The sequence below is a fragment of the Nicotiana sylvestris genome, chromosome 6 (assembly GCF_000393655.2).
Source record: "Nicotiana sylvestris chromosome 6, ASM39365v2, whole genome shotgun sequence".
Classification (NCBI taxonomy): domain Eukaryota; kingdom Viridiplantae; phylum Streptophyta; class Magnoliopsida; order Solanales; family Solanaceae; genus Nicotiana; species Nicotiana sylvestris.
The window spans coordinates 166,527,186-166,538,971 of record NC_091062.1 but is presented as its reverse complement, the minus strand read 5'-3'; the positions used below and the strand labels follow the sequence as shown (position 1 = coordinate 166,538,971).

At 37.5% G+C, this 11,786-nt stretch overlaps 1 protein-coding gene across 1 annotated transcript; it reads left to right on the top strand.

The window, feature by feature from the left end:
* Window positions 1-1,836: 1,836 nt before the first annotated feature.
* Window positions 1,837-11,132, top strand: LOC138871629 (uncharacterized). Its single transcript, XM_070149521.1, has 2 exons — window positions 1,837-2,345; window positions 10,949-11,132. The coding sequence occupies exons 1-2, from the start codon at window positions 1,837-1,839 to the stop codon at window positions 11,130-11,132; spliced, it is 693 nt and encodes a 230-aa protein (XP_070005622.1).
* Window positions 11,133-11,786: the final 654 nt, after the last annotated feature.

Below are 11,786 nucleotides of genomic sequence, written 5' to 3'. Positions count from 1 at the left end.
TAACTACATCAGCCGGTTCATAGCTCAATCCACTGTCATTTGTGAGCCAATCTTTAAGATGATGAAGAAGGACGCCGCTACCAAATGGACTGATGATTGTCAGAAAGCCTTCGACATAATCAAGGAATACCTGTCAACGCTGCCAGTTTTGGTCCCGCCTGAGCTGGGTAGACCTCTATTACTCTACCTCTTAGTATTGGAGGGAGCTTTCGGTTGTGTTCTGGGGAAGCATGATGAAATGGGAAGAAAGGAGCAGGCCATCTTATCTCAGCAAGAAGTTCACACCGTACGAGGCCCAATATTCTCTATTGGAACGCACCTGTTGTGCTATGACTTGGGTAGCTCAGAAGTTGAGACACTATTTCTGTGCCTATACCACTTACCTCATATCAATAATGGATCCTTTGAAATACATCTTTCAGAAGCCCATGCCCACTGGCAAGCTAGCTAAGTGGCAAATCCTGCTGAGTGAATTCAACATTATTTACGTGACTCAGAAGGCAATCAAAGGATAAGAACTAGCAGATCATCTTGCTGAAAATCCTGTGGCTGGAGAATACGAGCCTCTAAAGACATATTTTCCTGATAAAGAGGTATCTTTCATAGGGGAAGATATTGCAGAATCTTATGATGGTTGGAGAATGTTTTTCGACGAAGCAGTAAACTTCAAAGGAATTGGCATAAGAGCGGTCCTAGTATCAGAAACCGGCCAGCATTATCCGGTGTTTGCCAAGCTCAGGTTCTCGTGCACCAACAATATGGCCAAGTACGAAGCCTGCATCTTAGGGCTCAAGATGGCCATTGACAAAACATTCAGGAATTGCTAGTGATCGGAGATTCAGACCTGCTTATACATTAGGTCCGAGAAGAATGGGCAACCAAGAACTCCAAGATACTCACTTATATGTATCATGTACAGGAATTGAGAAAGAGGTTCACAAAGAAAGAGTTCCAACATATTCCCAGAGTTCAGAATGATTTTGTCAATGCATTGGCTACCCTATCGTCCATGATACAACACCCATACAAGAATTTCATTGATCCTATTCCGGTAAAGATCTATGATCAGCCAGCTTAATGCACTCATGTAGAAGAAGAAGCGGACGGAAACCTTGGTTTCATGATATCAAGGAATATTTAACGAAAGGAGAATATCCAGAACTCGCAAATCCTACTCAGAAATGCACACTTCGGAGATTATCTAACAAATTCTTTCATAGCGGAGGAATCATGTATAGGAGGACTCCTGATTTGGGGTTACTAAGGTGTGTCGACGCAAAGGAAGCATCCAGGCTATTGGAGGAAATTCATGCAGGGACCTACGGTCCGCATATGAACGGCTTTGTCTTAGCCAAGAAAATACTCCGAGCTGGTTATTTTTGGATGACTATGGAAACGGACCACATCCAGTATGTCCGAAAAGGCCATCGCTGTCAGATACATGCAGACATGATAAATGTGCCTCCAAACGAGCTTACTGTAACAAGCTCGCCATGGCCGTTCGCCGCTTGGGGAATGGATATTATCGGACCTATCGAGCCTGCCGCATCAAACGGGTACAGGTTCATTCTAGTGGCAATTGATTATTTTACCAAATGGGTTGAAGCAACATCGTACAAAGCAGTGACTAAGAAAGTGGAAGCAGATTTTGTCCTCGACCGTATTGTTTGTCGGGTCGGAATTTCGGAGTCAATCATCACTGATAATGGTTCCAATCTCAACAGCAACCTGATGAAAGCCATGTGTGAAACCTTCAAGAATTCTACAGCTTACAGACCTCAGATGAACGGAGCTGTAGAAGCCGCCAATAAGAATATCATGAAGATATTAAGGAAGATGATAGAAAAGCATAAGCAGTGTCATGAGAAGTTATCATTTGCCTTGTTGGGATACCGCACCACAGTCCGCACATTAACCCGGGAAACTCCCTATATGTTAGTTTATAGTACAGAAGCAGTCATTCCAGCCGAGGTAGAAATTCCCTCCTTAAGAATCATACAGAAAGCAGAACTTGACAATGCAGAATGGGTAGAGAGTCGCTACGAGAAGCTAGCTCTTATATATGGAAAGAGAATGAATGCAGTTTGCCACGATCAACTCTATCAGAATAGAATGTCCAGAGCCTTCAACAAAAGAGTCAAGCCGAGACAATTTATACCAGGGCAGCTGGTGTTAAAGAAGATTATCCCACATCATGAGAAAGCCAAAGGGAAGTTCTCTCCCAACTGGCAGGGTCCATACATGGTTCACCGGGTCCTCACCGGAGGAGCCCTCATACTTGCAGAAATGGACGGTGAAGTTTGGCCGAAGCCGATCAATTCAAATGCAGTGAAGCGATACTATGCGTAACTCTTATGATTTCCTGTATGATGCAATTTGAACTACGCCTGAACTGATTCCCGTTTAAGAGGGGATACGTAGGAAGCCCTATGGGTTCGGTCATAATTCAATAAAAATTTCATTTCCCCCTACTATTGGAAACTGGAGCAGAATTTTGAGGAGAACCCTCAAAATTCTGAAGTGATTTCAGCCATTCGATGCAAGCAGCCATCAGAAGCAGTAGCCCAGTAAACTGGGGTAGAATTTTAAGGAGGACCCTCAAAATTCCGAAGCGAGAAAAGTTGCAATATCTTGGACCACGTCGCAGTCGTCAGTTCATCTAAAGAAAACTATTCTTAATTATGTATTTATTGTCACATTACTTTACTAAATCATGTATGTTTGTTACCAAAGTTGGTTCGCTTAGCAACGCTACCCCAATGATACGCCCAATATCATCAGAACGGAGCCGAGCAGGTCAAGCAGAGCCAGCGGGAATACGAACTAACCTCCCCTCTTTACAAAACTCACGATTTTTCTTTAAATGCAGGCACTTGAGTTGCAAACTCATCAAATATACTATACACTCACGAGACTCACATTTCTCAGAAATACAACTCTCAGAACCGTTGCACTTACTCACAGCTGATATTCGCACGCAGTGCTCCCAGCAGACACAGTATCCCTAGCAGTCGCAATATCTCAATCCGCTCTCAGATAAGAAAATTCTATCATCATTTTGCCCTTTTACTCCTTGCAAAAGGCTACCTTTCTGCCTTCTGAGACTAAGCTCTGTCTCCATCTGCATTTCCTACATTGCATAAGGCTACCTTTTTGCCTTCCGAGACTAAGCTCTGTCTCCATCTGCATTCCTACATTGCATAAGGCTACCGTTCTGTCTTCCGAGGTTAAGCTCTACCTCTATCTGCATTTCTCTGCATTGCATAAGGCTACCTTTCTACCTTCCGAGACTAAGCATTGTCTCCATCTGCATTTCTCTGCATTGCATAAGGCTACCTTTCTACCTTTTGAGACTAAGCTCTGTCTCTATCTGCATTTCCTTCATTGCATAAGGCTACCTTTCTACCTTCCGAGACTAAGCATTGTCTCCATCTGCATTTCTCTACATTGCATAAGGCTACCATTCTGCCTTCCGAGACTAAGCACTGTCTCCATCCTGCATTTCTCTACATTGCATAAGGCTACTGTTCTGCCTTCCGAGACTAAACTCTTCCCCCATCCTGCATGGCTGAAATATCGCCACTTTATCACTCTTGCATGGCTGAAATATCACCACCTTTTATTTACGTCTTGCATCGGCTGAAATATCGCCACCTTCTGCATTTCATGGGCTGAAAGATCGCCGACTTGTCCAAAGGCGTCATTGTTCGGAGGCACCATTTGCATAGCCCAAGAACGCCATGTCATGGCCTGAGGACCCCATTTTATCTCTTGCATATCATTATTCAAAGGCATCTTAGTTCGGAGGCATCATTCTCATAGCCCGAGAACATCATTTCATAGCCTGAAAATCCTTTATCACACGCGTCATGATCCGAGGACGTCATCCTAACCGTCTAAAGACAACATTCATGGTCCAATGAGAACTTGCATCACGTTTAAATTTATGCACAAATATGCTCATTAGCAGGTAAACTGGCTAGCAATGGCCTTCTCAGCAGGAGCAATCTCGCTCCAGTTCCCGCAGCCTATCAGACTCTGACCATCCTTCCCAACCAGAACATCGCGTCCGTCTTTCGAAATCTCCATCGGCATATTCTGTCAATGGATCCTGAACTACATATGGCCTAATTCCTGTAAGACCAGGGATATGTAGGCAGCTCAGGAACCAGAGCTCGGTCAAAATTCTTCAAATCACTTCATTCGGTCAAAATTGGCCATCATATTTTTACCAGACAATTCTTTCATCCTTTCCGGGTAAAGAGGGGCAGCTGTTGATACCCAATTTTTTCCTATGTATTTTTCTGCTCACAATACTTTTAAAATATCATGTGTATGCATATATAAGCATGCCCAAGAGTTTTGGTATTTTTTCCTAATTTTTAAGGATTTTTAAAATCAATTTATTACCTATTTTAGCAGTGCAAAATCCAATAATTATTCCCAAAATTATCATCTTAGCGAATAATTTATTTCCATTCTCATATTTACACTAAAATATAATTAAGATGATTTTTTCATATTTTTATAAATTTACTTAGCATTTTTAAAACTAAATTGCATATAATTGCAATTATAGCCTATTTTAAGATTAATAGCATTTCTGTAATTGTAAAATTGGTTCAATATTTTTAAATTAATATTTATGCATTATTAATTGGGTCAGTACTTTTAATTTGTTTTTAAAATATTTTTTACTATTTTATGAAATAAAAAGGGACAAAACTAGATATTTAAAAACTGGCCTCATTTCGTTTCAATTGCAACCCATTTTGTATTTCGATTATAGCCACATTAACCCCCCCCCCCCAATTGACCCAATTTGAATCCCAGTCGGGCCAACCCAATTCCATACCCTTTGACCCATTTAACTACCTGACCCAAGGCTCCTTTAATCCAGACCGTTGATCAATCTGATCAACGGTCACGATCTCCCCTTTCCATTTTTAATTCCCCAAACCTTACCCTAGTCCCCATTTTCTGTTTAGCCAGCCGCCTTTGAATGCTCTCCACCCTCAAACTCTCTCGAAGGTTCTTCGGAACCCTAGCCGTCTTCGACACCTTTTTCACCGTACTTTCACCAGAATCCATGGCTTCTCAGGCCATGGATGGTCTATACTCACCCCTCCCCACTATTAGACCTTGGTTATTCGAGTTGTGAGGCCTGACCTCGACGATTCCCTCTCCGATCTTCTCCGATCTTTGATTCCATGGTTTTTTCGGCCATGCTCCAGCACATTCGAGACTCAGGAGCCCGGGTCTTGACCTTCCCGACTCAAGACCAGACCTGTCTCCAAGTCTTTCTCATTTCTAGGGTTTCTCTGAAACCCTAAGCCATTTGAGGTTCTTTCACCGTTATTTGTTTAGACCTGTACTATGTCTCTGCTTTTCTTGACATCTAGAGTGTTTTCCCCAAAAGTTTTTGTCAAAATCGTTTCTCTCCGATTTTTAGTGTTTCCGCAAGGATTTTTGAAAAAATCTTTCTGATTCTTTTCTTCTTTGCTTTATGTGTGTTTGTTTATACCTTGCTCGTATGATTTCTTTTATTGTATGAATATATTGTCTTTTACCTTCTTCTTTTCTCCTGTTAATTTCTGCTATGTTTTCACTACTCTTCTGCTATATGTGCCTACCGTTAAAGTTATTTGATTTTTGACTCTGTTCATGTTCTTACATGTTTCATCTGCTTGTGTTCAAGTTTGCACTGTCTCTTTCTTCTGAACTCATTTATGTTCTGAGTTTCTCGAATATGTTTTTCATGATTTTTCTTTCTTTGTTGTTCAAGCGTGCTATCATGTCTGTTTTGTTGAGACTCTGAAAACAAATGGGTTGCTTTCCCACCTCCATGTCTAATTCAACATTTGAAACCCTAGGATTTGGGGTTTCCTTTTGATGATTTTGATTTTTGTGTCAGGGTTCCACAATGGGACCCTCGACTCTCAGACTCACTATGAGTCTACAGGTTTAACCTGCATCTCATTGCTTATGATTCTGAACTTCTCTTCGATTAAAATTCTCTTTTAAACAACTTGACAGTCTCTTCTTAATTTACATGTTTGAGTGTTTATATATATGAGAACTCTTCTTTCAAAAAGACTTTGCCAACTATTAATTGATTCCGGATTCCTTTAATTGTGTTCACTTGATTATTACTGGTTTCCCTAATTGAACCTTTCTTTACCCCTTTTCCTGACTCGATTCGTTCGAGTAAAAGTCTGAAGCTTTAATTTTACTTGTTGATTCCCTTTCCTTTTTCTTTAAAAGTCATGTGCTATTATCTTGTTGTCTTAAATAGCTTCTATGTACTTACCCTTTATTATATTACTAGGAAAATATTTTTTAAAATCCCTTTCCATAATTGCTTTACCCGCTTGAGATCAGAATCCCTTAATTAAAGGGAGACTGATCAGAATGATATTTCCTTACCTTTTCTTGCTTACTTGCTACACTATAAAAAGGGCTCGACCCTTCTGCACTATAAGAACGGGGGGCTTTAAGCTTTAAGCTTTGATAAAACCTTACTCTCTCACATAAACTTTCAATCACAATACTTTTTTCAATACCTTCTACTCTCTGCTGAGACTTTTGTACTGCTTTGAAATTTGGCTTTTCAAGACTGTTGTTTTACTTACTTGTCTTTCCGGAAACTGGTATATCTAATTTAATTTCTTGCATCACCCCTATGTGTTTATTTTATAGTTTCAGTACTCTTTCCCACTTTGTTGTTCATGTTCAGTAGTTAAATGATGTGTGTTTCTTTCCTTGTATCTTGCTTCTATTATGAATCCCTATCCCCCCTATTCCCCTATATGTATTTGAGTTAATGGTTTTGGCCTGGCAGTATCAAAATTACTGCCCAGGTCTGAACCTGACCTTCAATAGGTCTTAACTCCCAATTTAAGCTGACAGGCTGGTCAGGGGTGTGCCAGCATCCCAATTGTTGGGCTTGACCACTAGTTTGTCATGGCTCCTCCCTAATTCCCCCTCTATTGCACTTACACTTACTCTTAGACTCTATGTTCTGCCCCCTCCTATTAGCCTTGCCTTGGGAACCTGGAGTTCCCTCTGAACTTGGACATTGGAAGGCTGGTCATTGCTTACTGCACTATAATTCTGTAATATAAATGGGTGTAAGCACTGCCTGGTGTTCACAAAGCTCCTTGAACTTTGACACACCCAAAAGATGAGAAAGGCTTCGGGAATCCGATCCTGGAAGTTGGTTTATCTCATATTATTGGACTTTGAGTCTGAATTAGGTTGTTCAGATGTAGTTGAAATTTCTGATGTAGTATACTTTTTCTGGATTCATTCAAGTGGTAATAATTTGTAATAACTATGGGGTGTATAGTAAAAATGGGGGGAGGGTTTCTCATGTTATGCATATGGGGTAGATATCATGCTTTAGGTTTTATTTCTGCAATCACAACATTTTCGTTTATATATATGCATTTAGAAATTCTGCCTATAAGATTGTTTCATTATGCATTTAGAAATCCTGCCTATAAGATTGTTTCATTTCAGCATCAGAAAACGTGTCTATAAGTTTCTATACTTCTGCATATAGAAATCACGACTATAGGCTTCCGCACTTCTGCATATACACATTAGGCAAACAGTCTATAGGTTAAAATAATCAATTGCATCCTAGTGGATCTTGAGGGGTGCCTAACACTTTCCCCTCGAGATAATTTCTAGCACTTACCCAAACTCTGGTTCTTCAAACTCAAACCTTTCTTAGTGTCCTAATGCACTTAATCATTAGGTGGCGACTCTTCGAATTCCAAAATCCAATTCCCAAAAGGGAACGAGTTGTCCTCCCAAATGTCACAAGACCGATTTCGCTTTTTTTTTTTAGAAAAAGGGGGCGCGACAGACATGAATGTTTATCTAAGGAAAAAAATTAAAAAAATTGAGATAATAGATAAATAGGATCCTTGCCCAAAAAATTCTACCAAGTCATCTCCTATTTTTCCTACTCTAAACTCCTTTTTATGAAATAATTGGCTTCATTGATTTCATTAAGAAGATGCAAATATTTCAAGAAGCAACAAAAGCATATAAGCTTCAAAAAGCAAAAAAGACCACCTGTTAGCTTACTACATATATGTTAGATACAAAGAGCTAGCAAAGTTCAAAAAGGTTTAGGGGATAAGGGAAACTTTTGCCTAGCTAAATAAAAACAGAATGCATTTAGTTTTTAGGGTGTGGTAGGAGTTGATAGTTCATCTAAACTCCTTTTCCAGATGATAAGAAAGCATTTTACATTCAAATTATTGTTTAAGTGGCCAAATACATGCATTTACCAAAGAAGTATTATGTTTTTTTATAACCTTACAGTAACATATATGTGCCTTATAAAATTTAAAAGTATGTATCTACTGATTTAGGCACATAGTCATAAAAGAAGAAAAAAATAAACATGGAATACCAACATGAAATAGGTCTCTCAAGAAGAAGTTTTTAACTTACCCAAAAAATAGATAGGTGAGAGTCCTGTCAAGACTGAAAATCAACAATAACAACACCAAATAGGCTTCAAATGAGTCTTTCTATATGATTTTTCTTTGCATTCCTTTAGATTATCAAATGGTTCAAAGAAATTCGAGATGAAATCTGAGAATACAAATGTAAAATCACTAAAATAATAATAATCCCTAATTGCATGTATTTTACCTTACAGAATACAGAATCCTTATTAAAAAAACTGCAAACATAAATTTATATATAAAATAATATGGGTTTTCAGTTAAACATATGCACAAAACTCAGAAAAGTCGTTGAGATTAGGGAAAACATTAGGTCACAACGGCTATATAAGATTAGGGAGAGAAATCAGATGTGTGATTCTTCCTCCACAAAACTTGATTATGCACATCAGTTTTTTTTCCTAAAAGAAAAAAGGAAAAATTAGGGATTTGACCACAAACCTGATAAATGAGATTCACATCTTGATTTGAGACATTTAGAGCTGGGTAAAATTTTAGCAGAAGGGATTTTAGAGAGAGGGAGGAGATATTTTAGAGAGAGAGAAGTGTTTGACCGTCTCTGTTTTGTGTCCTTTAATTATGAAGAGTTTTGTTTATTTTATTTTGTTATTTCTAATTAAAATATAAGGGGTCTAGTAGTGACCCAGTCGCTCCAATAGGACTTTATCAGCGACAACTTAAAAGTCGCCACAAATAATATGGAGCCAAAATTTTAGTTTGAACGGGACTGAAAATTTCACCTACATTAGAAGCGACCTCGAAAAAGTCGTTGCTAAATAATAACTTTTAGTGGCAATCTAATAAAGTCGCTGCTAAAAGTATAATTGTTATAGCAACATATAGGGTCGCCGCTATATGTTGCCGCTAAAAATACAATTTCTTGTAGTGTTTGAAATTAGTGGAGTTTCTATATTTAAGTTCTTCCTTTACTTAAAGTCCATGTCTTGATTATTTAAGATTTTTTCCTCTATGAAACCAGTTGATTTTAATTTTAAGTTATTCAATTTTGCTGCTTGTTTATAATCGCTTAGTTTATCATGTTTTCTGTGATTGTTAAAGTAGGTAATGAAAAGGTTTACATCATTTCTTGATATCTTTTTCATTTTCCTTTAGATCTATTTTTACTTTTGAATCCTTAAGCAAAACCTATCGTGGAAAGATAATTTGTTGTTTTGTGCTATATGACTTGGGGATAACAAGAATTGTAGGTAAACATAAGTTGAGCATAAATTAGAGCTTACGAATCCCTGTATTTTTATATGTTAGTTAATTGTGCTGTTGAGATTTTTCTATGTTTAGCATAAGTGTGATTGCCACTTGGTATAGCTATTACAGATATATTTTAATCTCCTTTTTCTTACTCATGCAAAAGTCTATGGAGTATAGTAGGAACAACAATTTTGTGTTTATATTTTTTATAAAATTTATGTGCTATAAGTATTCAAGTTCACAAATTAGTCATTAGTGATTTGGCTTTAAGAGAAAAGTCAAGTGATTATGAAACTAATACTATATGGATTTATCCTTACATAACTCTAAAAAAAATGAGTAGTATGGCAGAGGAAAGTATCATGTGATTCTGTGATATATGTTCTTGATCTAAATCTGAACAGACGAGTGGGTTTCACCTTTCTCAAGATTTTTTTAATCTCTATGGCATGAGTGTGACTCATGATATGTTTGTTGGCCATGGAGTCTAGATACTTAGCTTCAGTTGCGCAATACATATTACTGGTTAATTAATATTATTATCAATTTTGGATTTTGTATGAAATTTGCTTGACAGTGTTGCTAGTATATCATAATTGGGTTTTTGTTTGCTTATTGATCTCAGATATGATTATTCTTATGGTTTATAGATTGTGTATAGTGTGTTCTACCTATTATTGATTAAAGAGTTCAGAGCAAGAAAGCAATAGAAACTTTTTGTACATTTTAGTCCTGTTTCAATAACTTTGTTTATTACTAATATAGCCACACTAGAAGGAACAAGAAAAGGGAAAGTTCATTTTTATCATTTTCAAGATTTCAATTTCAATGTCTTCTGAATTATTTGTATTTGACAACACTTTCTTTTCTAATCCTTTTTCTCCATCTTTTATTGATACTAATAATATCTTCCAAAAAAATATCCAAGATAACAATGCTGTAGATTACACTTGCATAATTTCCTTTAATAAAATTTATTTTTATAATAATTATAATATTTAATAGAATAATTTCAAACAAATCTTGGAGGAGTTCATTTAAAGTCAGTCGACTGATGATCAAGGTAGGCCAATCCAACCAACCCAAGAGGAGCTCATGGACATGTGGATTAAGGCAGATGGTGGCATGCATAAGGGGAGAGTCTACTGCCTTGGATTAGAGTTTAGTCTCAGTCATCGTACTTCTAGATTGTGTGGTTCTTATTCTTTTTCACATTGCTCGGTTGATGTGGATAAGTTTGAGTAATTGAACAGGAAGGTGGCGAACATTACTGAGTTGTATATGCAAAAAAGGGAAGAAAGGGAGGAAGAGGCGAAGCAGAGAGAGGAAGAAGATAGGCGAAGAGAGGAAGAGGAAAGGCAAAGGGAGGAAGAAATGGGGCGAAAGGACGAGGCATTAAGACTTGTCACTAGTGATATTGAAAGCCTCAACTCTTAGATAAACTTTCTCTTAGCATCTGGTGCATTTCCTCTGCCCCGTACTCCGGCACCAACTGATGATAATTAAGGAGTAGTTTCTTGTATTAATTCGTCTTGGATGATACTTTGGATGGTGAATATTGAATGTTGGATTTTTTGAATTTTTTTCTACTCTGTTTAGTTGGATATTGTTTATGAAATGGATTGAATTAGATGTTGTTTATGAAATAAATTGGATTGAATGTTGAGTTTGGTATTTGAATGTTGAGTTTGATATTTGAAAGTTGATTTATATTTAGTCTTGTATTGTTGGTTGTATATTCAGTTTGGCAGGTGGTGTACATTCAGTTTGGCAGGTGTTCTAAAAATAGAATTGGCCATAAAAATATTTTTCAGATTTTCCACAGATTTTTCACTGATGTTGTGGGAATTTTTGTTCATTTTTTCCCCATATTTCCCACTACTATCATGTGTAAATTAAAAAATTACTAAATTAATTTTAATACTTTCCATAGAGATGGTGGGAAATTTAAAAAAATTAAATTATTATTTTTTATTACTTTTCCCAGTATTGTTGTGGGAAATTTTACTATGTGACCCCAGCAGTGCACGCGAAATGCTTCCTGGGAAATTCTCTGGGAATTACCCATGACATTCCCGAAAAACTATTTTC